We start from the raw sequence: 27,776 nt of genomic DNA, 5'->3' as shown, positions 1-27,776 counted from the left end.
GAGTGCCCACATTACCCCTCCCCTAAATTCAGGCAGCTCATCGTGGAGAGACACTCCCTCTATCTGGGGGAAAGAGAGGGAAGAGGGCAAGAAACTTTGCCTGGGAACCCAGAGAATGCTCCCTTATCTTCCCCAAGTCCATCAATGCTGCGTATCTAGGTGTCTGCAAGAGCTGCAGCACACCTGGGCTGAGGGTGCCCTCTAGTGCTGAAATGACTGCAGTGACCACAGGCTTAGGGAACTCAACACTCAGTCATATTTGAATTCTTGGAAGGCCCTCTGAAGGACAGGTACAAACAAGGCCAGACTGTGAAGACTGGAATAAATATTTACTCTTCAATGCCCAAACACTGATGAATGTTCACAAGCATCAAGGACATTTGAGAAAACATGTTTTAAAAAACATTCACGCTAAACAAACAGACTAAATAAGCAGGCACCAGTGACCAATTCTGGAGTGGTGTAGATATGTGACCTCTCAGACAGGAAATTCAAGATAGCTGTTTTAAGAATGCTCAACAACTTCAAGAAAACATGGAGAAGGAATTCAGAAACTTTTAAGAGAAATTTAGCAAAGAGATTAAAATGGAGGAAAAAATCAAATCTTAGAGCTGAAAAAATGTAATGGATGACTGAAAAATACTTCGGTGTGTCTCAACAGTAGAAACGATCAAGTAGAAGAAAGAATTAATGAGCTCTAACACAGGCTATTTGAAAACTCACAGTCAGAGGAGAAAAATGCAGAAGAATGAGATACACTTACAAGATCTGGAAAACAGCTTCAAAGAGGCTAAGAGTTATTTGCCTTAAAGAGGAAATAGAGAAAGAAACAGGTGTAGAAAGTTTATTCAAAGAAATAATCAACAGAGAACTTTCAGAACATAGAAAAAGACGAACACCCAGGGAAAAGAAGGTCAAAGACCAAGAAGATTCAACCCAAATAAGATACCCCAAGGCATACAATAAACTTGTAAAGGTTATGGACGAAGAGAGGATCCTAAAAGTAGCAAGAGAAAAGAAGCAAGTAAGATATAAAGGAGCTCTGATATGTCTGGTGGCAGAAGCCTTACAGACCAGGAGGGAGTAGAATAACATATTCAAAGTGCTGAAAGAAAGGAAAGAAAGGTAGAATAAGAGGGAGGGAGGGAGGAAGGGAGGAAGGAAGGAAGGAAAAAATCTTGCAACTGAGAATACTGTACTCAGCAAAGCTATCCTTCAAGTATCAGGGGAACCAGCCCCCAATATTTCAACGTAGGTTCTTTTCTATTTTCCCTAAGTGTCGGCCAGTCTGAGAAAGAGAAAGAGTACAAAGAGAGAAATTTTACAGCTGGGCCTCCAGGGGTGCCACCACATACTGGTAGGAGTGTGATGGCGACCTTGAGCCACAAAACCAGCAAGTTTTTATTCGGGATTTTGAAAGGGGAAGGGGTGTACAAACAGGGAGTAAATGACAAAGATCACATGCTTCAAAGAGCAATAAAAGATCACAAGGCAAAGGCAAAATTAGAATTACTGATGAGGGTCCGTGTCCTGCTGTGCACACATTGTCTTGATAAACATCTTAACAGGAAACAGGGTTCGAGAGCAGACAACCCGTCTGACTAGAATTCACCAGGCTGGAATTTCCTAATCCTAGCAAGCCTGAGGGTACTGCAGGAGACCAGGGCATATTTCAGTTCTTATCTCAACCATGTAAGACAGACACTCCCAAAGCGGCCATTCATAGACCTCCCCCTAGGAATGCACTCCTTCCCCAGGGTATCAATTATTAATATTCCTTGCTGGGAAAAGAATTCAGCAATATTTCTCCTACTCACACATCCATCTAAAGGCTTTAAGCAAGAAGAAAAATATGGCTCTATTCTGCCCAACCCCGCAGGCAGTCAGACCTTATGGTTATCTTTCCTTGTTCCCTGAAAATCGCTGTTATTCTGTTCTTTTTCAGGGTGCACTGATTTTATATTGCTCAAACACATATTTTACAAACAATTTGTACAGTTAATGCAATCATTACAGGGTCCTGAGGTGACATACATCCTCGGCTTACAAAGGTGATGGGATTAAGAGATTAAAGTAAAGACAGGCATAAGAAATTATAAGAGTAGTGATTGGGGAAGTGATAAATGTCCAAGAAATCTTCACAATTCATGTCCAGAGACTGCAGTAAAGACAGGTGTAAAAAATTATAAAAATATTAATTTTGGGAACTGATAAGTGTTCATGAAATCTTCACAATTTATGTTCTGCCACAGCTTCAACCGGTCCCTCCATTCGGGGTCCCTGACTTCCCACAATATTGAAATATAAAGGAGAAATGAAGACTTTCCTGGGTAAACAAAAGACAAGGGAATTCACCACCAGATGTGTCTTACAAAAAATGCTACAGTTCTTCAATCTGAAAGAAAAGAACTCTAGCATGCAACAAAAAATGTAAATACACAAATTCAAAATACTCTAATACTGTATAGAGTATTCTAAAGATACTAAAGGCACTCTAATACTGCATTCTAAAAATACTCTAATACTGTATAGAGTATTAAGAGTACCTTTGTATTAGAGTATCTTTAGTATCCTTATCAAACACTCTATAGAATCTTTAGTATGAAGACTAAAACATAAACTTCTCAAAAATAATGACTACAACAATTTGTCAAAAGATAGGCAATATAAGAAGATGTTAAGTTGAGACAACAAAGAGCCAAAAAATGGGGGTATTGGAATTAAAACAGAGTTTTTTTTAAGTTTTTTCTTTGCTTGTTTTTGTTCTTTTCTTGTGATCAGTGAAGTTGTCATCAAACTTGTTATATTTTCTGAAACCCATAGGGAAACCATAACTCAAAAAACAGTCTAAACAGATACACTAAAAATAAAAAGTAAAAAATACTATGAGAAAAAAGTCACTTATCCACAAAGGAAGACAGAAAGAAAAAAAGAGAGGACTTCCAAAACAACCAGAAAACAAAAAACAAACTGTCAGTAGTTAAGTCCTTATTTAAAAATAATAAACTGACTGTCGATGGACTAACTTATCTGATTAAAAGATACAGAATGGCTGAATGAATAAGAAAACAAGACCAACTATATGCTGCCTACAAGAAATTCACTTCGGCTAGGCCCAGTGGCTCACACCTATAATCCTAACACTTTGGGAGGCCAAAGTGGGCAAATCACCTGATGTCAGGAGTTCAAGACCAGCCTGGCCAATGTGGCAAAACCCCGTCTCTACTAAAAAAAAATAAAAACTAAAAAAATTGGCCAGGCATGGTGGCTTGTGCCTGTACGCCCAGCTACTTGGGAGGCTGAGGCAGGAGAATCACTTGAACCCAGGAGGTGGAGGCTGCAGTGAGCTGAGATTGCTGCACTCCAGCCTGGGCAATGGAGCGAGACTCCATCTCGGAAAAAAAAAAAAAGACATTCACCTCACCTATAAAGATACAAACAGATTGAAGGTAAAGGTATGAAAAAGATACTTCATGCAAATGAAAACCAAAAAAGAATAGAAGTAACTATACTTGCATCAGATTAAGACTTCAAGTCAAAAACTAGAAAAAGACCAAGGTCATTATGTAATGATAAAGGGCTCAATTCAGCAAGAGGATATAAAGGTTATAAATATATATGCACACAGTATTGGAGCACTCAAATGTATAAAGCATAATAGATTTAAAGGGAGAGATAGACTGCAACACAATAATAGTTGAAGACTGACTTCAATACCCCACTTCCAGTAATGGACAGGTCATTCAGACAGAAAATCAAGCAACCCAAATCAAAATTGAACTACATTTTAGACAAAATGGACCTGACATTTACAGAACATTTCATCCAACTGCTGTAGAATACACATCTTTACTCATCAGCACATGGAACATTTTCCAGGATAGACCATATGTTAGACCACAAAGCAAGTCTCAAGCAATTAAAAAAATCTAAATCATATCAAGTATCTTTTCTGACTATAATGGAATAAAACTAGAAATCAATAACAAGTGGAACTTTGGAAACTATAGAAATACATGGAAATTAAATAACACGTTCCTGAACAATCAATGGATCTATGAAAAAATTAAGAAAGAAAAATTTAAAATGTCTTGATACAAATGAAAATAAAAACACAACATACCAACATCTATGGGAAACAGCAAAAGCAGTGCTAAGTGGGAAGTTTATAGCAATAAATGTTTACATCAGAAAAGTATAAAGACTTCAAATAAACAACATAATGATGCATTTTAAAGAACTAGAAAAGCAAAAGCAAAGCAAACCCAAAATACAGGAAAGAAATAATAAAATTCAGAACAGAAGTAAATGAAATTGAGACTAAAAAAACTACAGAAGATTAATGAAATGAAAAATTGGGTTCTTTAAAAGATAAATAAAAAATTATTAGAACTGATAAAGTCAGTAAGTTACAGGATACAAAATCAACATATAAACAGTTGCATTATATGTAACATGTTTTGGATTTGTGTCCCTGCCCAAATCTCATGACTGAATAGTAATCCCCGATGTTGGAGGAGGGACCTGGTGGGGGGTGACTGGATCATGGGAGTGGACTTCTTCCTTACTGTTCTGATAGTGAGTGAGTTCTCACAAGGTCTGGTTGTTTAAAAGTGTGTAGCACCTCCCGCTTTGTTCTTTTTCTCCTGCTCCTGCCATCTAAGACATGCCTGCTTCCTCTTTGCCTTCTGCCAAGATTGTAAGTTTCCTGAGGCCTTCCCAGCCATGCTTACTGTACAGCCTGAAGAACTGTAAGTCAATTAAATCTCTTTTCTTTATAAGTTACCCAGTTACAGCAGTGTGAGAACAGACTAATATGCCAGCAGCAAACAATTTTAAAAAGAAATCAAGAAAGCAATCCCACTTATAACAGCTACCAAAAAAACCCAAAAAATATTAAAATTTCCAAACTACCAAAAATGATCAACAGATTCAACATAATCCCTATCAAAATACCAATGACGTTCATCAAAGCAGAACTAGAAAAACAATCCTAAAATTTGTATGAAACCACCAAAGACCCTGAATAATGAGCAAAAAATACTGAGCAAAAAGAATAAAGCCAGAAGCATTGCATTACCTGGCTTCAAAATGTATTACAAAGCTATGGTAAGCAAAACGGCATGGAACTGGCATAAAAACAGACACATACACCAATGGAACAGAATAGAGAACCCAAAGATAAATCTATCCATTTACAGTCAACTCAATTTTCAACAAAGGCATCAAGAACATATATTGAGGAAGGAACAGTCTCTTCAGTAAGCTGTGCTAGAAAAACTAGATATCGACATGTAGAAAAATGAAACTGGGCCCCTTTGTCTCACCATATCAAACCAAAATAGACTTAAATCTAAGATCTGAATGTTGAGACTACTACAAAAAAACATTGGAGAAACATTTCAGAATATTGGTCTGGGCACAGATTTCTTAAGTAAGATCATAAAAGCACAGACCAACTAAAGCAAAAATTGACAAATGGGATTATATCAAGCTAAAAAGCTTCTGCACAGCAAAGGAAACATCCAACAGAGTGAAGAGACAACCTATTGCATAGAAGAAAATATCTGCAAATTATCCATCTGACAAGGGATTAAAATACACAATAAGTAAGGAATTCAACTCAATAGCAAATAAACAATCTGATTTGAAAATGGACAAAAGATCTGAATAGTTATTTCTCAAAAAAAGGTATATAAATGGCCAACAGGTATATGACAAAAAGTTCAGCATCACTAATCATGATAGAAATGCAGAGAAAAACCACAATGAGATCTCATCTCACCCTAGTTAGAATAGCCATTATCAAGAAGACAGAAAACAATAGATGATAGTCAGAATGTGAAGAAAGGAGAACATTAATACACTGTTGGTGGGAAAACAGTACGAAGATTCCTCCAAAAACTAAAAAACTATCATATAACCCAGCAATCCCAGTATGTATCCTAAGAATATATCCAGAAGAAAGAAAATCTGTATTCTGAAGAGGTATTTGTACTCCAATGTTTACTGCAGCACTACTAACAATAGCCAAAACAAGATATCAATCTAAGTGTCCAGCAACAGGTGAATGGATTTTTAAAAAGTGGTATATATACACAATGGAATATTATTCAGCCATAAAAAAGAATGAAATCCTGTTGCTGACAGCAACATAGATGGAACTGGAGGACATTGTATTTAGTGAAATAAGCCAGGCACAGAGCAAATATCCTGTGTTCTCACTTATACATGAGAAAATTGATCTTATGGAAGTAGTGAACAAATGGTGGTTACCAAAGGCCAGGAAAGGTAATGGAGAGGCAGGGAAGAGAGCTTGGCTAATGGGAACAAAAATACAGTTAGAAAAATTAAGTTTTAGTGTTTGGCAGCACAACAGGGCAAATATAGTTAATAAGAATTTATTGTATATTTCAAAACAGCGAGAAGAGAAAATCTGACATGCTCCAAACACAAAGAAATGAAAAATGCTTACAGTGATGGATATCCCAATTACCCTAATTTGATCATTATACATTGTATGCTTGTATCAAAATATCATATGTATCCCATAAATACGTACAACTATTATGTATCAATTTAAAAAATTAAAAATGGGAGAGGCACAGTGGCTTATGCCTGTAATCCCAGCATTTCGGGAGATCTAGGTGGGAGGATCACTTGAGCCCAGGAGTTCAAGACCACCCTAAGCAACATAGGGATACCCTGTCTCTACAAAAAATTAAAATATTAGCCAGGCATGGTGGCGCATGCCTGTGATCCCAGCTGCTTAGAAGGTGAGGTGGGAGGATGGTTTGAGCCTGGGAGATGTAGTGTACTCCAGCCTTGGTGACAGAATGAGATCCTGTTGTAAAAATAAAATAAATAAATAAAACAATTAAAAAAAAAAAAAAAAAAAACCTTCAGCACTATGTCCTATTCGACTGTGAAGATATTCTGCTTCTGTTTCATGGTTTTCATTATTCTCATCATTTAATCTCTGTACCTTATTTCCATACTTCTAGCTTTTCATGTATTTCTAAACTCTTAAAATAATGACATTAAAAGTAAGTTAAGAATCCAGAAAAGACTTCATTTAAAAAAAAACAAAACAGGCCGGGTGCAGTGGTTCACATCTGTAATCCCAGCACTTTAGGAGGCTGAGGTGGGCAGATCACCTGAGGTCAGAAGTTCAAGACCAGCCTGGTCAATATGGTGAAACCCCGTCTCTATTAAAAATACAAATATTGGCCAGGTGTGGTGGCGTGCACCTGTAATTCCAGCTACTTGGGAGGCTGATACAGAAGAATTGCTTGAACCCGGGAGGTGGAGGTTGCAGTGAGCCAATATTGCACCACTTTACTCCAGCCTGGGAGACAGAGTGAAACTCCATCTCAAAAAAAAAAAAACACCTAGAAGAAACCCACCACACACAGGGATTTAAATCTACTAGGGTAGATTCTTTAGCAAGGCAACAATCTGAGAAGGAAGTAGGAAGCTTTCAAAAGCTCAGTACAAGGCGGCCAAAGAGGCTGGTATACAGAAAGTGAGTGAACGTCAAGGATCAAGGCTAGGGAAAGCAGGGCCAGATCAGGCCATGCTGAGACAGTACACTATCCTGGCATTTGCCTACTCGTAGGTCTTCTCTACTACACACTAGGCATCTAGAGGACAGAAGCTAAATCATCAGACTTGAAAACAACTGAAATACCAACTGAAACACTCAAGAACAACTGTTTTTTAAAGGCTCACTCCACACATCTGGCTGACAGGGTATTTCCCCTTCTACCTACACTGCACCGTGCTGTGCTCAAAAATTTTAAGGTCTTTCCTTCATAGGTGATTTAGTCAATGCTATACCTAGCACAGTGATGAGCACAAAACTAGTATTCAAGTATCTGGTGAATAAACAAGTAAATGCTTAATTAGAAATCTCACAGCATGCAAAACTGCACCTAAAAAAAAAAACAAAAAACAATGCCTTTTCTTTGAATAACTAACAATCAGGTAGCAATATAAATACCTCCACAGAATCCATCAGACCTTGCAAGAGGAGTTTCTGGTGAGGAAAATCTCCATCCCCAACTGGAAAATATCCCAGTGTTTGGATTGCTCGTTCTTTCATCTGGAAGAACATCAAATTTTTTTCTTTTAAACAGAGTATATACTAGCTTTACCCCAGCACAGTATTTCCAAAATGAGATGACAGGGAAGGGCAGTCTATCTAACACCTCAATGCATAAGTTTTTACAAAAGCATCAAATTTTACAGTTGTATGTCTGTAAGTCATTGAAGGTAGAAACACACAAATTTGAGTCCACTAAGGATCCACAGCTGCAAAAGAAGAAAGAAGAAAGCCTTTAGGCTTATAACTTTTCAAACTATAATGATTTAAAATGTGGGTTCTGGGCCCAGTGGACCTAGGACCAAATCACATCTCAACCATTTCAGCCTATACTGGTGTGTGACCTTAAGCAAGTTACTTCCCCTCTCTGTGACGCTGTTTCCTCATGTTAGCTCATATAGAGATGACAACTGTGCCTATTTCACTAGACCTTTTAGAAAATTCAACTAATGCACACAAAGCACTTAACATACTCTCTGGCACATTAGAAGTGCTTAACAATATTTGGCAATGATTAGTTAATAGCTAATAAAAACTATACTGTGTATCTTCACAGAAAGTTTTAAACAGTAGCTAGACCAAGATTAAGATTATATCAATTAGGCCAGGCTTGGTGGCTCAAGCCTGTAATCCCAGCACTTTGGGAGGCTGAGGCAGGTGGGAGTGCCTGAGGTCAGGAGTTTGAGACCAGCCTGGCCAACATGGTGAAACCCCATCTCTACTAGAAATACAAAAATTAGCTGGACATGGTGGCATGCGCCTATAATCTCAGCTACTCAGGAGGCTGAGGCAGGAGAATCACCCGCCTGAACCTGGGAGACAGAGGTTGCAGTGAGCCACGATCGCACCACTGCACTTCAGCTTGAGCGACAAGAGCAAAACTCCATCTCAAAAAAAAAGATTGTATCAATTAAACTTGTAGTAGTAAACTGGTATTTCTGCTCATTAAATCATCTTATACCTCAAAATTGAGGTGTTCTGATCACAAAACTGGCTTTAGGCGGTTAGGATTTATATTTGGCATAAAATTTAAAAAAAATCATAAAACTACTTAACATTTTATTGTACACCTTTTGCATGACAAAAGATATTTCCTGATGAATTTAATACTTCACTCAAATCTTAACAGTTATAAAGATCTAAATTGGAATGACTGGGTCAAAAGATGTACACACTAAGATTGTACACAGATCACCTCTAGTTCAAAAGTAAACACTTAGATTTGCTTCTTTATCACCCATTTTTACATTAAATCCTTCCTCCAGCTGTAATGCCATCTATTCTCATTATAATTTGTTTTTGCTCATTTATTCACAGAAAGACAGAATTCCAGAAAGGGAAGAAATAAGAAAAAGACTTACCTTATTTGTTTCTTTACTGGAAGGTATTCTACTTAGTAAGCTTTCTACAAGATGCAATTTGGTAAAGCCAGATCCCTCACTGGGGATTGGAAGTGGACCATTTCTGCCTATTTCACCCAGGGCTGTGCAGGCAGCAATTGCCAGGAGGGGTGATGTACTGTCCAAAAATGAGCCTGTAAGCACATTTAGCCAAAAAGAGAATTATATACCATTATTCTTACGACCCAAAGCAACCAGTGATGTACTCAAGATTTTTTTAAGATGGCAAAATAAAATCAAAGTGTACAATATCTTTGAGTTGACAATTTGTTAACATTTATTCAGTGGAAAGACAACATGGCAACAGGGGATAGAGTAGTATTTTTTTTAATGTATACATTTTTTTACCATAATAGGATCATCCCTGTTTATAAAAACATGTAGAAAAAAAACGTAGAGAAAAGAAAAAATGGAGTGCTTTCATTGCTTTGTTTTTTGTTTTGTTTTGTTTTTTTGAGACAAGGTCTAGCTCTGTCACCCAGGCGGGAGTGCAGTGGCATGATCACGGCTCACTGCAGCCTCGACCTCCCAGGCTCCAGTGATTTTCCCACCTTAGCCTCCTCAGAAGTTGAGGCTACAGGTACATGCCACTATACCAAGCTAAGTTTGTTTATTTTTTTATAGAGGCTAGGTCTCACTATGCTGACTAGACTGGTCTCAAACTCCTGGACTCAAGAGATCCTCCCAAAGTACTGAGATTATAGGCATGAGTTACCACACCCAGCCTTTGTTGTTATTAAAAATACAGAATTTATCAAGTAAGTTTTTTGTGAAAAAACTTGTGTCTTTAAAGTACAATGCCATAAAAAGAAACTGAAACTCCATATTAAAATTTAACATAATTCAAAAGCTGCAACACCCAAGTCGGCATAAAGACATTAATTACCTATTGTTTCTGTAGCACTCTGAATGAGTTCCTCTTGATCAGGGAGGGTGTCAGCATTTCTCTCCAGGTCTTGTTGCTCTGCCATTCTCATTTTCTTTTTAGCCAAATACCTTCCCACCGTGAATCCCAGTGCAAGTAAGGATCCATGCTGTATCTCCGGGCTCTGAATTTAGCAAAACATTAGCATATCTCTGGCTCTCTCTCATGTATGCAAAACTACATGGCAGTAACTGTGTGTCTATTAGGATCATCTCTCCAACAAAACATAAGGCTAAAGAATAAAGTAAACACTTGAGGTTTCACTGGATGCTAATGCATTGAGCTTAGGGAATAAGAGAAACCTTGAGTTTCTAACGGAATTTTGAGAAGCTGAATCTTGATTCACTTTAAGATTTACATTCTCTAATTCCATGCCCACTCCAATTCCAGGTGAGATGACTACATGCTCCTACATGCTCCCACGCCACTTTCTAGCTTACAGCACTTACATAACTAGAGTATCATAACTTTCACACATAATGTCTTTCTATTGCCAACAAAAGACAATGAACAGATCCTATTTCTAATTGCCAAAACCTCCAAACACAAGGTAACCAACAGACTATTTGAAGTAAAACTTGTTTTTTCACTGGCAGCAGTAGATGAGGAAGAAAAATGGAGCTAACATTTCTCGCTCTCAGTACTAATCAGGCCTGACCCTGCTTAGTTTTAGTTTCCAAGATCAGATGAGATTAGGTGTGCTCACGGTGGTATCGCTGCAGGCTCTGAGCATCCTGTTGTACCAGGGATTCTCATGTATTTATGAATCACTGTACTCCTGGCACCTAAAATAGTGCTTATCAGACACAGCACCATACTTGTTAAGTGAGCTGACTGAACCAATGTATTACCTATCTCATTTACTCTTTACAGTAATAAAAGCAAGGAATTTATAAGTTCATTTTACAAATGAGAAGATAAAAACCAAAAATAAATTAGATCCTTTTATGAAACCCTATCTCCCACAAAAAGGAATGAAAACAAAATAACATACGTGATTGTCTTTTGTAGTCTTTATAAGCTGTTCTATCATTGATTTCAACTCATTCCCCGACACTGTTGATACCACCACAGAATAAAACAATGCTGCCAGTTCGCGCATTTCTTCTTTACTGCTATTCATCAGACTCTGAGTAGTATAAAAAAAATACATACATGACACAGAACCATGAGCCTGATGACAACATCTTTTAAAATTAAAAGAATGTTCAATCCATCTGTTGATGGATATTGAGGAAAAAAAGCTATTATTTGAAAACAAAATAAAAGCTGAATGAATTATATAACAAAATCTTAGGTCCATTTTCATCAAAGATACACAAGCACAAAACAGGTGAAATTTATTCACAGATGATCTAAAACAAGGGTCAGCAAACTTCTGTAAAAAAACTGAAAGGCTTTATGGGCCATTTGGTCTCTGCTGCAACTACTCCATTCTGCCACTGCAGTACAAAAGCAGCAACAGACAATACGCAACGAATGAGCGTGGCTAGGTTCCAGTAAAATGTGGACACGACAAGGTTTGTGTCATGAAACTTATTCGTTTCTTCATTTTTTTTCCCACATTTAAAAATGTAAAAACCATTCTTAGCTTGCAAACCATACAAAAACAGGAGGCAGGCCCTATTTGGACTTTTGACTACAGTATGACAACCTCTCATCTAAAACATCAAAGCTCAAAAACTTTAAAATAATTTTAAAATCAGTAAATATTCATAAGAAATAAAAAAAAACTTTTTAAAATAGAAGCAATTTCATAAGACCAGATTATCCAGAAATGTGCAAAACTCACACCTCTTGGTAAATTTCTTTCATGTTTTCACCCTTAAAGACATAATTTGTACATTTTTACCATCATTCAAGCTGTATTTTCCAAAAAAAGAACCACAATATGTAGCACATGGAGATACAGAAAACTGTATGGGCCAATACTTACACTAAAAAAAAAAATTATTCATTATTTATCTGAAATTCAAATTTAACTGAGTATCTTGTATTTTTACTTGCTAAACCTGGCATCCCTTTTGGTGTGGCCATGGGACAGGAACACCCTCATACATGACTGGCAGAAGTGTACACTGGTACCACACACATGGAGGGTGTGGCATTATCTATGAAAATTACAAAAGTACATGTCCTCTGATCCAGCTATTGCACTTCTGGGGAATCCATCTAAAACATATACTTCCTCAATATGCAAGATGATAGATTACTCATTATAGCAGAATGGAAGTACTCTACATGACCATCTATAAAGATCTAGAATACATGATAGTACACTCATACAATAAAAACTGAGGCTGTTAAAGAAGATGCTCTCTCCATAGTTGTAGTGCAATATCTCTCTACTATTAAGTGAAGGAATGTATAAAACAGTATGAATAGTATGCTGCTTTTTATAAAAAGATGGGACAAAAATTTTAAATGCATGTTTTTATGTGTATGTACATAAGTAAACTCTAGAAAGCATGCTATACATAAATGGTGACTTACATATGTTTGTCAGAGGGGAGAGGAAAGGGCAAAAATTAGGGTAGGTTGGAGATGGTTATGGAAAAGAGACATTTTACATAGTTTTTATTTAAACTACACAAACTCATTGCTTATTTTTTCTAAAAAAAAAAAAAAAAAAAAAAAATTTCCACACAGAAAAAGAATTTTTCTTTATACTCCTATGCTTCTCAATTCATCTCCCACTCTCCTCCAGATGTGTCAATGAGACATAGTGACCTACATGCTTCCCAGTAAGTGTCTGATGATGAGAGAGTTTTCAAAATGACCTTAAGGCAGAAAAGGTCATAGGGATGCTGGCAGGAAAAAGAAATTATGAGGTTAAAGTCTGAAATACAATTTTTTAAAAAAATAAAAAAAGGTACATGCAGAACATACCTTTATCCATTCTGTTTTGTCTACAAATTTGGTAGCCAGCTTTTCTGGATACACTGACACAGCTTCCAATAGACAGTACATAACCGGCAAACCTAAGTAAGAATTTAGAACCACTTTAAATTTCAAGAAAAGTAATGAACATACAGGGATCACTAAATTCCTTTTAAGTATAAGGCCACTGCTTTAGCACACATTCTTTCAGTTCTATTAAAAAACAAAACAAAACAAAAAAAAAACCTACACAACCTAAATATAGTATGTGATTCACTACAGCAAATTTACAGATGAGCTATCTGTAAAAAGGATATCCTGTTCTTCACATCCACTTCCAAAGTAAAAATGTATTATCTATTGTTAGTATTTCTTTCTGAAAAAATAAGTAGTGTATCCAGAATGAATCAGATAAGTTTAAAAAAAAACAAAGGCTAATGTTCGGTTACAGAAGTGAAGAGAAAGAATAATTTTGCTATAATTTGTTAGCTAAGTTTAAAATTAGATTTTTGTTTAAGTGCTTCAACATCTTCCCTTCGCGTCGCAAATTCTTACCTCCAACACCTGCTAACAGTTGCTGAAGCAGGCCAATGTAGATCTGGACAGGGTTAGTTTCCCCACTCTTGTTAGAAGATGATGAGGGTGCCGTCTGCCCGCCTGACATTAAAGTCCGTATGTAGCGTCCAATGGCTGGAGCATGATCCTGCATATCAGCCAAACTCTGAGAGGTGGGCACCACCCCCGCACTGTGCGCGAGGCACATGCGCAAGTACAGAACGATCTACAAACAGAACGGAGAGGAAGACTGTATAAGCTTCTCGAAAAGTCAGTGTGGGAAGGTACTCTTCAAAGTAACAATTTCTAGTTTTGATTCACCTACCCTTCTTTATAAAGCTATTCCAATCCTCATGGAAGGCAGAAAATATGCCATAATGGAGCAAAATTTGTATAACAAGGTTTGCAAATCCAAAGAATTTTTTAAGATTGTTAAAATACAAACTGAACTTTTGTCAGAAATTGGAGCTGGAGGCTGTTATCAGCAAACTAAGCAGGAACAGAAAATCAAATACCACATGTTCTCACTTGTAAGTGGGAGTCAGATGATAAGAACTTCTGAATGCAAAAAAGCAAACAACAGACACTGGGGTCTACTTGAAGAGAGAGGGTGGGAGGAGGGAGAGGAGCAGAAAAGATAACTATGGGGTATTGGGCTTAATATCTGGGTAATGAAATAGTATATATAACAAACCCCCATGACACATATTTACCTACATATCAAACCTTTACATGTAACCTCAAACCTAAAATAAAAGTTAAAAATTATAATAAAAATCATTATTTTTTAAAAGCCGTGTGTGTGTGTGTGTGTGTGTGTGTGTGTGTGAGAGAGAGAGAGAGAGAGAGAGAGAGGACAGACATCTGAAGCAAATGGCCTATTATTCCTGCAGAATTCCAGTTGTATTTACTCCACTGACACAAGAATTTGAGAAAATGGGTTCAATTCATCTACAGAAAAATAGATATACCACCATAAAAACCTCTAATATAGACCAGACACTGGCTCACGCCTGTAATCCCAACACTTTGGGAGGCTGAGGCAGGAGGACTGCTTTAGCCCAGGAGTTCAAGACCAGCCTGGGAAACATGGTGAAACCTATCTCTACCAAAAAGATAACAAAATTAGCCAGGAGTGGTGGTGCACGCCTGTAGTCTCGGCTACTCAGGAGACTGAGTCAGGACGTTCACTTGAGCACAGGAGGCGAGGGTGCAATGAGCCGAGATCACGCCATTCACTGTACTCCAGCCTGGGCAACAGAGTGAGACTCCTTCTCAAAAATAAACAAACAAACAAACAAAAACAACCCTTATATAAACAGGCTACCAAGGAGTCCATCCTCTGGAAGCTTTTTCACTGATCGTTAGGATAGGCAGTAAATTCACTGTAAATATTCTTACTCTGAACAAGATTACTTCTTATAATTTACCTAGTGCAAGTCAATGATTTAAAAAACAGAATTTCCCTTAATAAGTGTGATCAATTAATCCTCTCCAACCTTCAAAACTAAATAACCCTAACAACCTCAACAACATGTTGGCTTTAAAACCCAAATCTAACTTGCTGCAAAATCCCAACAGTAATCACTACAGAACATCCAGTTTTTTCACAAAAAGAATCTCACTGAAATAAATATATTTACGTACTTCACTATGAATTAAAATAATACCAATTTCCCAATACTGTTTTTTTAAATAAACAACCAGATGAAGAACAATGACACAATATGGGTTTACCTAAAACACAACAAGATGACAGATACCTCTTTGGGTGTGGTGTGATCTTTTTAGAACACTTACAAAAAGTAAATAGAAATATATGAAAATTCTACCTCTCCAAAGGCTGCTGGGTTAAATGGAAGGACAGTGGTCCCGGTCATGTACTTGACTGGAGTTTTCATTCGATGAGAAGCCTAAGTTTAAAAAGTCCAAAACAGACACAATTACTGAAAAATGGAGCATACCTGCCCTTCCTCAACTCAAAAACAACTGTATTTCTAGCTACATGTCCAAAGTTTACTTCTTTTTCTGATTAAAACATTTTCCACTTTCCTATTAACTGTGTTGATCATGCATGTCCGTCACACACTAAATGACAAGTGTGTTGCCCTTTTTCCATGTTTGTACTGGCTTGTTTAAAAATAATAAACGTATTCCACACATCTACTAATATGGTCATCTCAGGTCACTGCATGCCAGTTATTTTCATTAATAATGAAAGTAAGAGGAAACTACAAGCACAGAGAATCCTCTGACTACAAATAGACTGTGTTGCTATATGGAAAATAGAATCATGGCTGCTGCATACTGACCTTCAACTCCCTTAAGGTGCCTACCTAGCAAAGAGTTAGGATCACCAGTGGAGGTAAAAGGTAGGAAGGTGTCCTCTGGCAAAGTGGGACAGAGTCAAGGCCTGGAAGGGGTGGATGGTCATTACTGCCAATATCCTGGATCTACCAGCAGAAAACACTTACAAAAACAGATGGGATGCTCTCTTATGAACATGGTGGGAAGAACATGAACTACTCCCTGAAGCATCCTTATACTACCCTAAAGAGTGCCCTTAAAAATAAAAAGGAGAACCAGCGTGGGCAATATAGCTAAACCTTGTCTCTACAAAAAATACAAAAATTAGCCAGGCACAGTGGTGCACGCCTATAGTCCCAGCTATCAGAAGGCAGAGGAGGGTGGATGACTTGAGTCTGGGAGGTGGAGGTTTCAGTGAACTGAGACCACACCACTGCACTCCAGCCTGGGTGACAGCAAGACCCTGTCTCAAAAAAAACAAAAAAAATTTTTTAAAAAAAAAAGGAGATGTATTTTTAAGCATGTCATATTAAGAGAAAAAGTATTTAACACAGCCTAAATGTTGCCAAGCATGAAAGGAATTATAAGTAATTCAAGTTTAGGCAAAACAGATCAATTACAGGTGAGAATTATAATTTTTTTTCCCTCACTTTGTATCTCTTTATTGTAAGTATTAATGCTAGAAACTTTATGAGTCAGCTGGGCATGGTGGCTCACGCCTGTAAACCCAGCACTTTGGGAGGCCAAGGTGGGTGGATCACCTGAGGTCAGGAGTTCGAGACCAGCCTGGCCAACATGGTGAAACACTGTCTCTACTAAAAATACAAAAAATTAACCGGGTTTGGTGGCGGGCGCCTATAATCCCAGCTATTCGGGAGCTGGGGCAGGAAAATCACTTGAACCCAGGAGGTGGAGGTTGCAGTGAGCCGAGATTGTGCCATTTGCACTCTAGCCTGGGCAACAAGAGCGAAGCTCCACCTCAAAAAAAAAAAAGAAATTTTATGAGTCAACATTTAGTGATTACATTTTTCACTTTAAAGATGAATGTTTTCATTTTCATCATCCATTATGATTTAGACTAATTACCTTAAGTTGCATGCCATACCTTTTCTTGGATGTAATATACCATTTCTGGGAAGGAAGGCATCTGCTCAGAAGTACTTTCTTTTCTGTTTCTACCTGGAAGACACCTTAACACGCGTTGTGCTTCTCCATGAACTTCTTCACGTCTTTCAGAAAAAGACAAATAAGAATAAAAAATAAATGTCACCAATTGGAAATGATCATTTGAAAAGTAAGAACAGCAATTTTATTTGCTAGCTAGAGTTCTCAGAAAATGTCTTAAATACATTCTTGGCTATCTAAGCAGAGTCAACACATTATAAGAAATCACTTCTTTTTAGAAATTGCATGAGGTCTGGGGAGTCACACGGCTTCCACCTTTCAATTTGACTTAGAAAAAAACAAGATAGGATACTGTAAGTAATTATGTAAATTTCTATGTGTATGCTTTACCTCATAGAGTTAAATCGTAAACTATAAAATATATTTTAAAAATCAGTGACTATCCAGTGGTCTACACACTCCACCCAAACTCTTACAATTCTGTACAATTAATAACTGATAAGTGACATTAAAGTGTAAAAACATAAACCCCAACCAATTTCAGACCACCTAGAGATTGATCTCAGCAACAGTCTTATCCAGATACCATATAAAGGCCTTTTAATTCCTCAATTGCCTTTGTTCGTGTCTCATTTTCCAAACAACAGATAAAGGGTCGAAAAGAATAAATAAATAATTCCTTAAGTTGTCAGAGGATTTTCAATTGACCTGAATGGTTTTAACCCAAGAAGGAAAACTGTTGAATTAGTTATGCTTTGATTCTGGTTTCTTAAATAAAAATAATTTTCAGCACTTACGGAAATAAGATACAGCAGTTAAGAGCTCTATCTGGAAGTCCAACTCCCTAGATTTAAATCCTTGCTCTAACATGAACTGCCATCTTGGCTGCCAGGCCCTAGTACATCTGGCCTGTGGTTGGGAAACTAATGTAAAAAAATTAAGAAGCAACAGAGCACCAGAATCAACATTAACAATCCAAAGTCACTTTAACCAAATTGAAATGTGCTCTATGAGAAGCAGCAGCCAAGATCAGAAGTCAAAAATCAGGGCCTGGTAATAACTTGTGATACCCAATTAAAATACCAACCAAATAAATAACAGCAAAATATATACAACTTATAGGAAAGAAAACAAATGCCATGAGGGGCACACAGTTGGCCAACTAGAATACTGACACAGTTATCAAGGAATTACCCATTTTTTTAAAATGAAGCATAATAGTTTATGGGCAAGGGTGTTCATATCATCATAGAATGCGTTATTTTATTTAAACTATTCCTCAGTATAAATGAGGCTTTTCACCTCCCCAAATAAGGCTATCCCTGATAACAACAACAAAAAAACATATACAAGAATCTCACTTAAAGGATGCAAAAATTCTAAATGTTAAACGTAGTACTGGTTTAATATTATGAAATAGATTAGAGTGCTGCATGGATTTTAAGATAGCAATGACCATAAGATATGTAACAGATTTGAAAAGAATTGTTTTAATATGTGCATATATATTTCATTGTATGTACATGACTTTTAAAGGCATGTCCCAATTTCAAAACCATTTAAACATTCTTTTAAAATGCATTATACACGCTAGAAGATACAGTAATATAATTAATATAAAATGCAACTTATACCTCATTTAAAAATATAAGTATATTAGATATAAAATGATACTCCAATATTTAATAAAATATTAATACATATGTCAAACCATCAACATCAGCCTTTTTTCTCCTTACACAGGGCTTGATTTTAGAGATATAATTATATTACACATGCAATCATATAATCTGCTTTATTTACACTTGACCATTTCATAAGCATTTTCTGTATTAGCTATATATCATATATTGCACATATATATCTACATAATATATATTATATAGACAAATACATGTAATATTTATATTATTATACAAATATATAGGTATATGAGTACAGGTCTATATCACATCAAGAGCCATACCTTAATAAATAGCTTCGCTTCTAAATTTCATAGACCAACATTGTAAACAACACAACTTTTAGTAATTTTCAAATAAATTCAAAATAAACCAAAATTCAAATTAACATCTTTTGAAACTTACGGATCTCCTGCAGCCAGTAGCAGCAAATATCTGGAAGGGATATGATCTGAGGGAAACACCGTGCTGGCAAATTTCACAGCCACTTGTCGAACTTGAACCTCAGGCTATTTGATGTGTAAACATGCACAGACCACCCCAATCCAAAAAAGAAAAAGGAAAAAAAAAAATCAATTACCAGTCATTAGTCCCAATCGAGTCTTCCTAATTGTAAACAATTCAAAATTCTAAGGTGACATTTTAATAAATGTGTATCTAAATAAATTAAATAAATCATTTGTTCAAGATCTTTAATCATGTTGTTTAAGTCTTTTGGACACTGGCATTACTTAGAGTACTCTTACAATTTTAGAGGATCCTCCAGGTAAAGCCGGAAGACCTCCAAAGACCATAAGTAGAGAATCTCTGCACATCCTCAGCCCAAACCTCGGGGCCAGGGTCACTGTGACAGTTTCTGGCCACCACCTCTGCCACTCCAACTCTCAAATTGTCAGTCACATGAGTGAAACTCAGGTATTTTGCAGAAATTACAAACAGAGCCTACTTGGAATCCCCACCAATTTGAAGCAAAATACTTCCAATGTTCTCAGATTAGCTCTAAAGTTAAAACTGACTCCAAAGCAGTTCAACTACAGAAATACATTCAATTAACCGAGATTAATAATCTATGACTACAAAGTTCAACCAGAAAAGTTTTAGAATCTACTGATCCTGAAGCTTTACTCTTATGTAACTTCCCCAGGTCACTCCTCTAGCCACAAACATAAGTGAAATAAGACAGACATTAAAAATATATATATTGTCCCACTCATTCTGGCATTCTTGCTATTTAGCATTCCTTGAAGTACATTAAAGAGTGAGGATATTAAAGACTAGCCTAAATTACATAACTAACCTAGAGTTTGGTTGCTTTAAATGTTGTCTGTGAAAAGAAAAGAAATTAGCTTTGTCTTGGTAATAGTGTTACACGATTTGATTTGCATGCATAGAACCAGTATCTATAAGTGTTTATACAAGCATCACCTTTCCTTGTAAAGTTACCTGGAGCAAGTTTATTCTATTCTAATGAGCTTCCAAATACGCCTACACACCTTTGTCCATAATGTATGACCATGAACCACATGCACTGCACACTAAGAGCACTTAACAATAGGACTCCATCATAGTAAGCTTTCTGAGTGTATGTAATAGCACATTTAACCCTGCCATATTTTAATAGGAAGCAGATACCTTTCTGAATATTTAAAATTCCCTCAAAATATCAAATCATGTCAGTCTAATTCCATTAGGACACAATTTATATTAATCTCACTGACACTTTTTAGTATCATTCTGTCTTCCAATCTCCCTCTCTACTCCTAAAAATGTGGGACAAAGAACTAAAGCAAATATATAATATTTTACATATTACATATATATGTGTGTGTATATATCTATAGATATTCAAAATCCTCCTACAAATTCCCATGAAAACCAAATAAAGAGGACCAGAGGAAGAAGAGCATGTATGATAGTACTGGCTCACTTCCTAAAAACTCACTTTGACATACGGAATTTGTCTTTCATCCCTTCTGCTTTTCTCTGAAAATGTTACCTATCGAACTCTACCCCAGCGGACAGTAGTGCTCAGCTACCAGTTACAAAGATAAAACAATTCTAACTCAGAGGGCAAGGCATTAAGAAGAGTTTTCCCACATGGAAAGCTCTAAACATAAGCATCGCTATGAATACTACCACTCCTTCTCCCCTAAAGTCAAATTTTCATCATGAAGAATTAAAAATAGATCCTAAATCACAGCCCAAGTGAAAGCAAATATTCCTCTTAATTACCAAAACAGTTAAGTAGCAATTCAAATTTTGTTCTTAAAAATGTAAACCATATACTACCCAGGCTTTGTAGTTCACACAGACCTACCTTTATTAAGTACGAAGCCACAAGTGCCTCCATGAGAGTTCGCTGTGCCCCTTCCAAAGTACTGTATGCTCCAACCATCATAGATAAAGCTTCTTGAATAGCAAGTCGAGTCTCAGGCTCTTCCTATAAAGATAATAAAAATGTTTCCCTCCCTGTTGGGTTCCCAGGGGAACATCCAAACAGAAAGCATAAACTTAGCAGCTGTTTCCCTACCTTACATAGGGCTTCAAAAAGCTGCTGCACAAGCGCTATATCCTTAGTGAATAAATGCGGCATTCGACTGCAAAAGAATGTAAAAATATTGTTACTATCATAAATTTCCAAGAGATGAAAAAGGGAAAAAATGAAACTAAACACAAATTTTCCTGAACTCTCTGAAGACAATGTCAGCATCATTATATTACTTCCTCCAAGAGCCGAAAATTTTTCTAAGTAATTATTTAATTCTTTAATCTAAATAACCCTTGATTAATACACACATCTTCCAAATATCCCCTCTATAATATTCCATGCATTCAGTTAACATTTCTGATTTTAACAGGAAGAAATTAGATAAGACCAAATTGTGATCTAAACTAATGACTGTCGCGGAAAGGGGCTTTGTTACTTCATGCAAACAGACAAGGGACAAGGTTGGCTGACAACCCGGCACGATATCCACTGATCTGGGGTGGCTTTCTTCCAAAGCCCAAAACTCCTTTTGCTGTAGAGAAGAGCAAGACCTGGTCTACACAGGCCAACACAAAACCTGCACTGGGGGTGGAAGCAGCACATGGTGCCACTGAGGATGCTTCATGTCTATCTCCCTGCTTTGAAATACAGTGAAGGAAGATGAAGCCAGGAGGAACTGGAATGAGGAAATCACATTGAGAAGAAAAAAAAAATCTGTCAGGGCCACTCAGAATCATAAACACCATTCTCAGAAAAGAGAATCACTAGAAAAACCTTGATCACTGGGTTTATAAAAATTAGTGCCAAGTAGCAACAAAAACACTTAAGGTCAATCGAAAGTCTCTAGGGTACAAAAAAAGTAACCCATTATGACACAATTCAGTTCAAACTCTCATTTCAAGACCACCATTTAATACAGTAACATACCTTCAAATGTAAATTAAAATATCTCACATCTTTTTCCTTCTACACAGAAGACATTTCTAAACAACCTATGGCCATTAAATACATTGCCTTTCAGAGTCACAACAAATTTATTCTCCACCATTATTAAATGCCACATAATTTTTCTCAGTTTACCAACACCATATCTCTCACTAAAAAAGAGTTTACTCACCTGGAGAGTTTTCCAACAGCTGAATATGCCATTGACAGTAGTTTAGGGTCCTTGAAATTAAAAAAAGAAAAGAAAGAACAAAAAATAGACAAAACAAAAAATACAGTAAACAGTAAAACCTTTTCGCTGCAATTACATGCATTATTTTACTCCTTATTAAACCTAGGTCTCACTCTGTCTAACTACATGGTGTTAGCACCTGAACAACAACAAAAATGTCCAAACCCAGAATCCATCACACTACTAAAAGGAAAAACAAGACAAAACCTTGCATCCCCAATCATTCCAAAAAGAAAATGCGGTGGTCATAGATATGAAAGGTTTCTCTTAGCTGGTGCTGAGTTCAAGATATTTCAACACTATGTAACCTCCAAACACCAAAGTTCATCTTCAACACACTAAAAAACATTAACTCATTAGAAAATACATCACTGGTCCAACAGACTAGGATCCTCCATCTCTCACCAAAATTGCAGTAAAATCTAGTGTGATTTTCTAAAAATCTACACTGTAATGAACAGCTTCCTATCATATTTTCTACCATAAAAAATTAAAGAGGGTTATAGTCACCAGGTGAATTAGTGAGGTTCTCTCCTCAAGATACAGATAGAGTTTTACATGGTTTTTCGAAAACTAATAATCTGATTACTCAGAACACAATAAACTTCTACTAGTTTATGTGTTTATCCTAGGATTTGCCCTTCCACATCTAAATGGCTACTCTTACGGATTCATCTGTTGGGAAGACATGCAGATGTCACCTGCAGGTAAGGGGACTCACACCCTGTGGTTTGTCTGGCCTCTCTAACTTATATTTAAATACACAGTTTCTCCCCAAAAGCCCCAGCACATTTTTATTTCTACCAATGACGCTAAAGCATCTCACTGTCTATGCCATAAAATAATCTGAGAAGTCCCCTAGATCTTAACCACGCAAGCATTACTTAATAGGAGAAAGAAGCTATGAGAACCAAGCCTACTTACCCCCAAAGCACAGCTGCACAGTAAATAAAGTGCCTTTCACTAATAATACCTAGTAATAGTAACGTGCCTTGACTATGGTGAACAATTTAGGTAGATTATTTAAATCTTCACAGTAATCTAATGAAGTGGTATTATTATTTTCATTTTTCTGATAAGAACGTGCAAAGAATTTAAGTAACTCACCAAAGAACAAAACTAGGATTCAAACTCAGTTCTAATTTCAGATGGTAAGATCTTGATCTCACTATACTATTTGCAAACATGCATTCATGTTTAGCTTATACTGGGGAAAATAATACTAATGAATTCTTGAAATATTACCTTTATAAGCAAATTCCTTTTAAATACTGGAGATATTATAGTAACAGAAATACAGCAGGGAAAAATGGGATTCAAAAATCCACAATCGAAGGAATCCTCATCCCATTTAGCTTAAGGAATCAAAAATTTACTGAATGCATGTTTTGACAGAATTTTGAATCATCAAAATCTCAGCCCCATTATTTACCAGAGAAAAATATAAAAGAAAAAAAGTATCTTAGCCCCTGAGAATTAACAGTTTCCCAACACAAGCCAAATCCAAATAGCCCCATATGGAAATCAACATAAATTTCAATTCCTTTAATTCCATTTTTGCATAATAGCTAGAAGTAGCACAAAAGGCGCTGGCTGAAAAAATGCTATTTAAAGATACAGCAGACCGGCGCAGTGGCTCATGCCTGTAATCCCAGCACTTTGGGAGGCTGAGGCAGGCGGATCACCTGAGGTCAAGAATTCAAGACCAGCCTGGCCAACATGGTAAAACCCCATCTCTACTAAAAATACAAAAAATTAGCTGGGTGTGGTGGTGGCAGGTGCCTGTAATCCCAACTACTCAGGAGGCTGAGGCAGGAGAATCACTTGAACCAGGAGCTGGAGGTTGCAGTGAGCAAAGATCGCGCCATTGCACTCCAGCCTGGGCAACAAGAGCGAAACTCCATCTCAAAACAAACAAACAAACAAAAAGATACAGTAACACCTCATATCAGTTTTTAATAGTTATTTTCCCCCGAAAAAGCAAAAAAGGGCAGTAATTTCTGAAATTTGTAGTACTTCAAGTAAAAATGTTAAGAAACAATGAAACTTTAACAAACTTCAACTACATTGACAGACCAGAAAGATTACAGAAAATATTTTAAGATATAAAATGTTGATAAAAATTTAAAAGACAAGTCACTTACCTCTTTGTATTCATTGATTAGCTTGGTGAGGCCATTCAAAAGCATTGGACCTAATGGCTTAATCTTGATTTCTGGACAGCTTTAAATAAAACACACATACACAAAGCAAGATAAGAATCACATAACTACATATCTTTACTGATGATTACATAAAATAATGAGAGACATAACCGAAATAAGTTAGCCTATTAAAATACAAAAATATTTAAAGATGAGCAAACATGATTTCTTTCTAGGTAAGATGAATAAAAAGATATACTTGAAGCATACTTGAAGCATTCAATCATTCCAGCAGCTTGAAAACTTTATAAAGTAGTTAAAACTTACGTTATACAAATATGATGCACAAATTGCAGGGATAACGTTCTTAACTTTGAATTTGTATTTGTACCAAAGAGTCCATCATACACCACCTATGTGAAAGGAAGAGTTGAGAACATCAATTAACAAAAATAAGAATTTAATATTTTTGAATAGTAATCAGAATTCAACAGCAGACCTTTCATACTACATCTCGTTCTTCAACGTTAATGCAGATAAACATTGTTAGCTGACCGACTTAGAAAGTCAATCAGAAGCTCCTATAAATAGTCTGTGGAGTAACAAACACAGCGGTTGATCTCACAAGTCTGCAAAGCTTATGGGTCTACCACGGTGAGGAAACGAAAAGTACACGCTGCAGTGGGTCACCACTCAGCTATTCCCTATGTTTCTTAATTATATGATTCAGGACAAATTCTAATAAAAGCTTCAGGGAAAACATACACATGGAAATATTCTATAAGTGTCCCATTGGAGTAAAGGTGCTTCAAGTATTAGGAAACCACATCTAGAAGGCAAAAACATCATGTAGATGAGTCCTGTGCAGCATGCAGCAAGTTCAATATTAACCATCAACATCAAAAATATCTAAATCTCTCAAGTTCCTTTTTATGACAAAGCTTACTTACACTAAAAAAAAAAAAAAAAAAACCCTCTACTCTTGTTCCTAAAACTGCCAGCAGTATTCTGATCTTATTTAACAATAACATGTGAGTTACAGACTAGTATTATCTGCTTTTTAATTGCCACTGTGTTAGGTACTAAGAGATACAAAAAAGAACAAGCACTCAATCTTGTTCAAGAGTTAAGAGATACATACATTAAAATGATACAGAGCCAGGCATGGTGGCTCACACCTATAGTCCCAGCTACTAGGGAGGCTGGGACGGGCGGATCACTTGAGCCCAAGCGTTCAAGGCCAGTCTGGGCAACATAGCAAGATCCTGTCTCACTTCAAAAAAAAAAAAAAAAAAAAATCCCAGCACTTTGGGAGGCCAAGGCAGGAAGATCACTGAGCCCAGGAGTTCTAGACCAGCCTGGGCAACACAGTGAAACTCCATCTCTACAAAAAAAAATTCAAAACTTAGCCAGGTGTGGTGGCACATGCCTGTAGTCCCAGCTACTTGGGAGGCCCTGAGAGGGGAGAATCACTTGAGCCTGGGAGGCAGAGGCTGCAGTAAGCCGAGATCATGCCACTGCACTCCAGTCTGGGTGGCACAGCAAGACTCCAAAAAAACCACAAAAAGTCTCCACAGTAAGTCTCCAAGAAAAAAAGACAACAAGATATAGGACAAAATATAATCAAGTGCTACATTATTTGAAACAGACTTTTTTTTTTTTTTTTTTTTTAGCTACTCAGGAGGCTGAGGTGTAAGGATCACTTGAGCCTGGGAGGCAGAGGCTGAGTGAGACAAGATTGTGCCACTGCACTCCAGCCTCAGCAACACAGTGAGACCCTGTCTCAAAAAAAAAAAACCAAGCAAAGAAAAAGAAAACAGACTGGATGTGAGCCAAGACTAGAGGCAGGAAAATAAGTTAAAAGAATACTGCAGTAACCAAAACAGGAAGTAATAGTTTGAATTAATATCACCGTTATAGGTGTAGAGAAGTGAAGACATTAAGAAGATGAAATCAAGAGCATTTGGCCACTGCCTTCAAGTGAGCTTTCAGTTAAGGATGAGTCAGCTTTTTCACTTAAGTGACTAAGTTGCTAATGATACCATTTTTGGAGAAAAGCCACACATTAAAACAAATCTTGTTTGAAAGGGATTATTACCATATATTTAAGATAAATGGAAGCCATATATAGTATAGACTAAGTGTTCCTTACTGGAAATGCTTAGGATCAGAAGTGTTTTGAGATTTCAGATTTTTTCAGATTTTGGAATATGTGTACATACATAATGAGATATCCTGGGGATGAGACCCAAATTTAAAGATGAAAGTCACTGACATTTTCTATACACCTCATGCACATAGCCTGAAGGTAATTTATATAATATTTTAAATAATTTTGTGCATGAAGTAAAGTTTTGACTGTTTTAATGCAATCCATCACACAAGACCAGGTATGGAATTTTGCACTCGGAGCATCACATCAGTACTCAAAAAGTTTTGGACTTTGGAGCATTTAGGATTTCAGATTTTCTAATTAGAGATGCTCAAACCTATATATATTTTCTGATAATTTTTAAAAATCATACTGCAGCAAATTTAAGACAGAAAAAAAAAGAATCTCATTAATCTTGTTATATACATCAACCTACCCACTGAATATCCATTAACACAGTTCTTTCTCTAATTAAACAGACATAAAAGTTGCAGACAGGCCAATATTCTCTGGAAAAAATAAATTACCTGAATGTTGGCTGGGAACGTTTCAGCAGCTTGTCTAGAGCGGAGGAGATGGGGGACAATCTTTAACTTGACTCTCGTACTCACAGGGTCCCTTTTCAACTCTGGCTTCAGAACTGCACCCTGTTGAAAATATGCTTGGTTTTAACTTAGAAATTCAAAATTATTTTGAACTGAAAATGTCATGAGAATTCATCTAAATCAGTGGTCTCTCAAACTTTGCTTCAAGATCCCTTTAAAAATTACTGAACTCTCCAAAGAGCTTCTGTTTATATCTGTGTAACCTATCAATATTTATTAATTGGAAATTAAA

General features: G+C 36.7%; 1 protein-coding gene across 4 annotated transcripts in view; it reads right to left on the bottom strand.

Moving 5' to 3' along the window:
• ECPAS (Ecm29 proteasome adaptor and scaffold) overlaps positions 1 to 27,776 on the bottom strand; it is a 123,818-nt gene that overhangs the window by 39,737 nt on the left and 56,305 nt on the right. For all 4 annotated transcript variants that reach the window (XM_005581082.4, XM_005581083.4, XM_045373622.2 and 1 more), the window contains 15 exons: positions 27,467 to 27,586; positions 25,115 to 25,200; positions 24,788 to 24,866; positions 22,584 to 22,633; positions 21,509 to 21,575; positions 21,296 to 21,418; positions 19,384 to 19,487; positions 17,277 to 17,400; positions 15,697 to 15,777; positions 13,865 to 14,090; positions 13,319 to 13,410; positions 11,424 to 11,558; positions 10,391 to 10,553; positions 9,466 to 9,638; positions 8,003 to 8,104 (listed from right to left, as the gene is read on the bottom strand). In XM_005581082.4, coding sequence (XP_005581139.1) covers positions 8,003 to 8,104; positions 9,466 to 9,638; positions 10,391 to 10,553; positions 11,424 to 11,558; positions 13,319 to 13,410; positions 13,865 to 14,090; positions 15,697 to 15,777; positions 17,277 to 17,400; positions 19,384 to 19,487; positions 21,296 to 21,418; positions 21,509 to 21,575; positions 22,584 to 22,633; positions 24,788 to 24,866; positions 25,115 to 25,200; positions 27,467 to 27,586 — 1,725 coding nt within the window. The remainder of the gene's footprint in view (positions 1 to 8,002; positions 8,105 to 9,465; positions 9,639 to 10,390; positions 10,554 to 11,423; positions 11,559 to 13,318; positions 13,411 to 13,864; positions 14,091 to 15,696; positions 15,778 to 17,276; positions 17,401 to 19,383; positions 19,488 to 21,295; positions 21,419 to 21,508; positions 21,576 to 22,583; positions 22,634 to 24,787; positions 24,867 to 25,114; positions 25,201 to 27,466; positions 27,587 to 27,776) is intronic.

This window comes from Macaca fascicularis, chromosome 15, assembly GCF_037993035.2.
Source record: "Macaca fascicularis isolate 582-1 chromosome 15, T2T-MFA8v1.1".
Taxonomy (NCBI): Eukaryota; Metazoa; Chordata; class Mammalia; order Primates; family Cercopithecidae; genus Macaca; species Macaca fascicularis.
The sequence above is the reverse complement of the archived record's forward strand: the minus strand, read 5'-3'. Positions and strand labels throughout refer to the sequence as shown.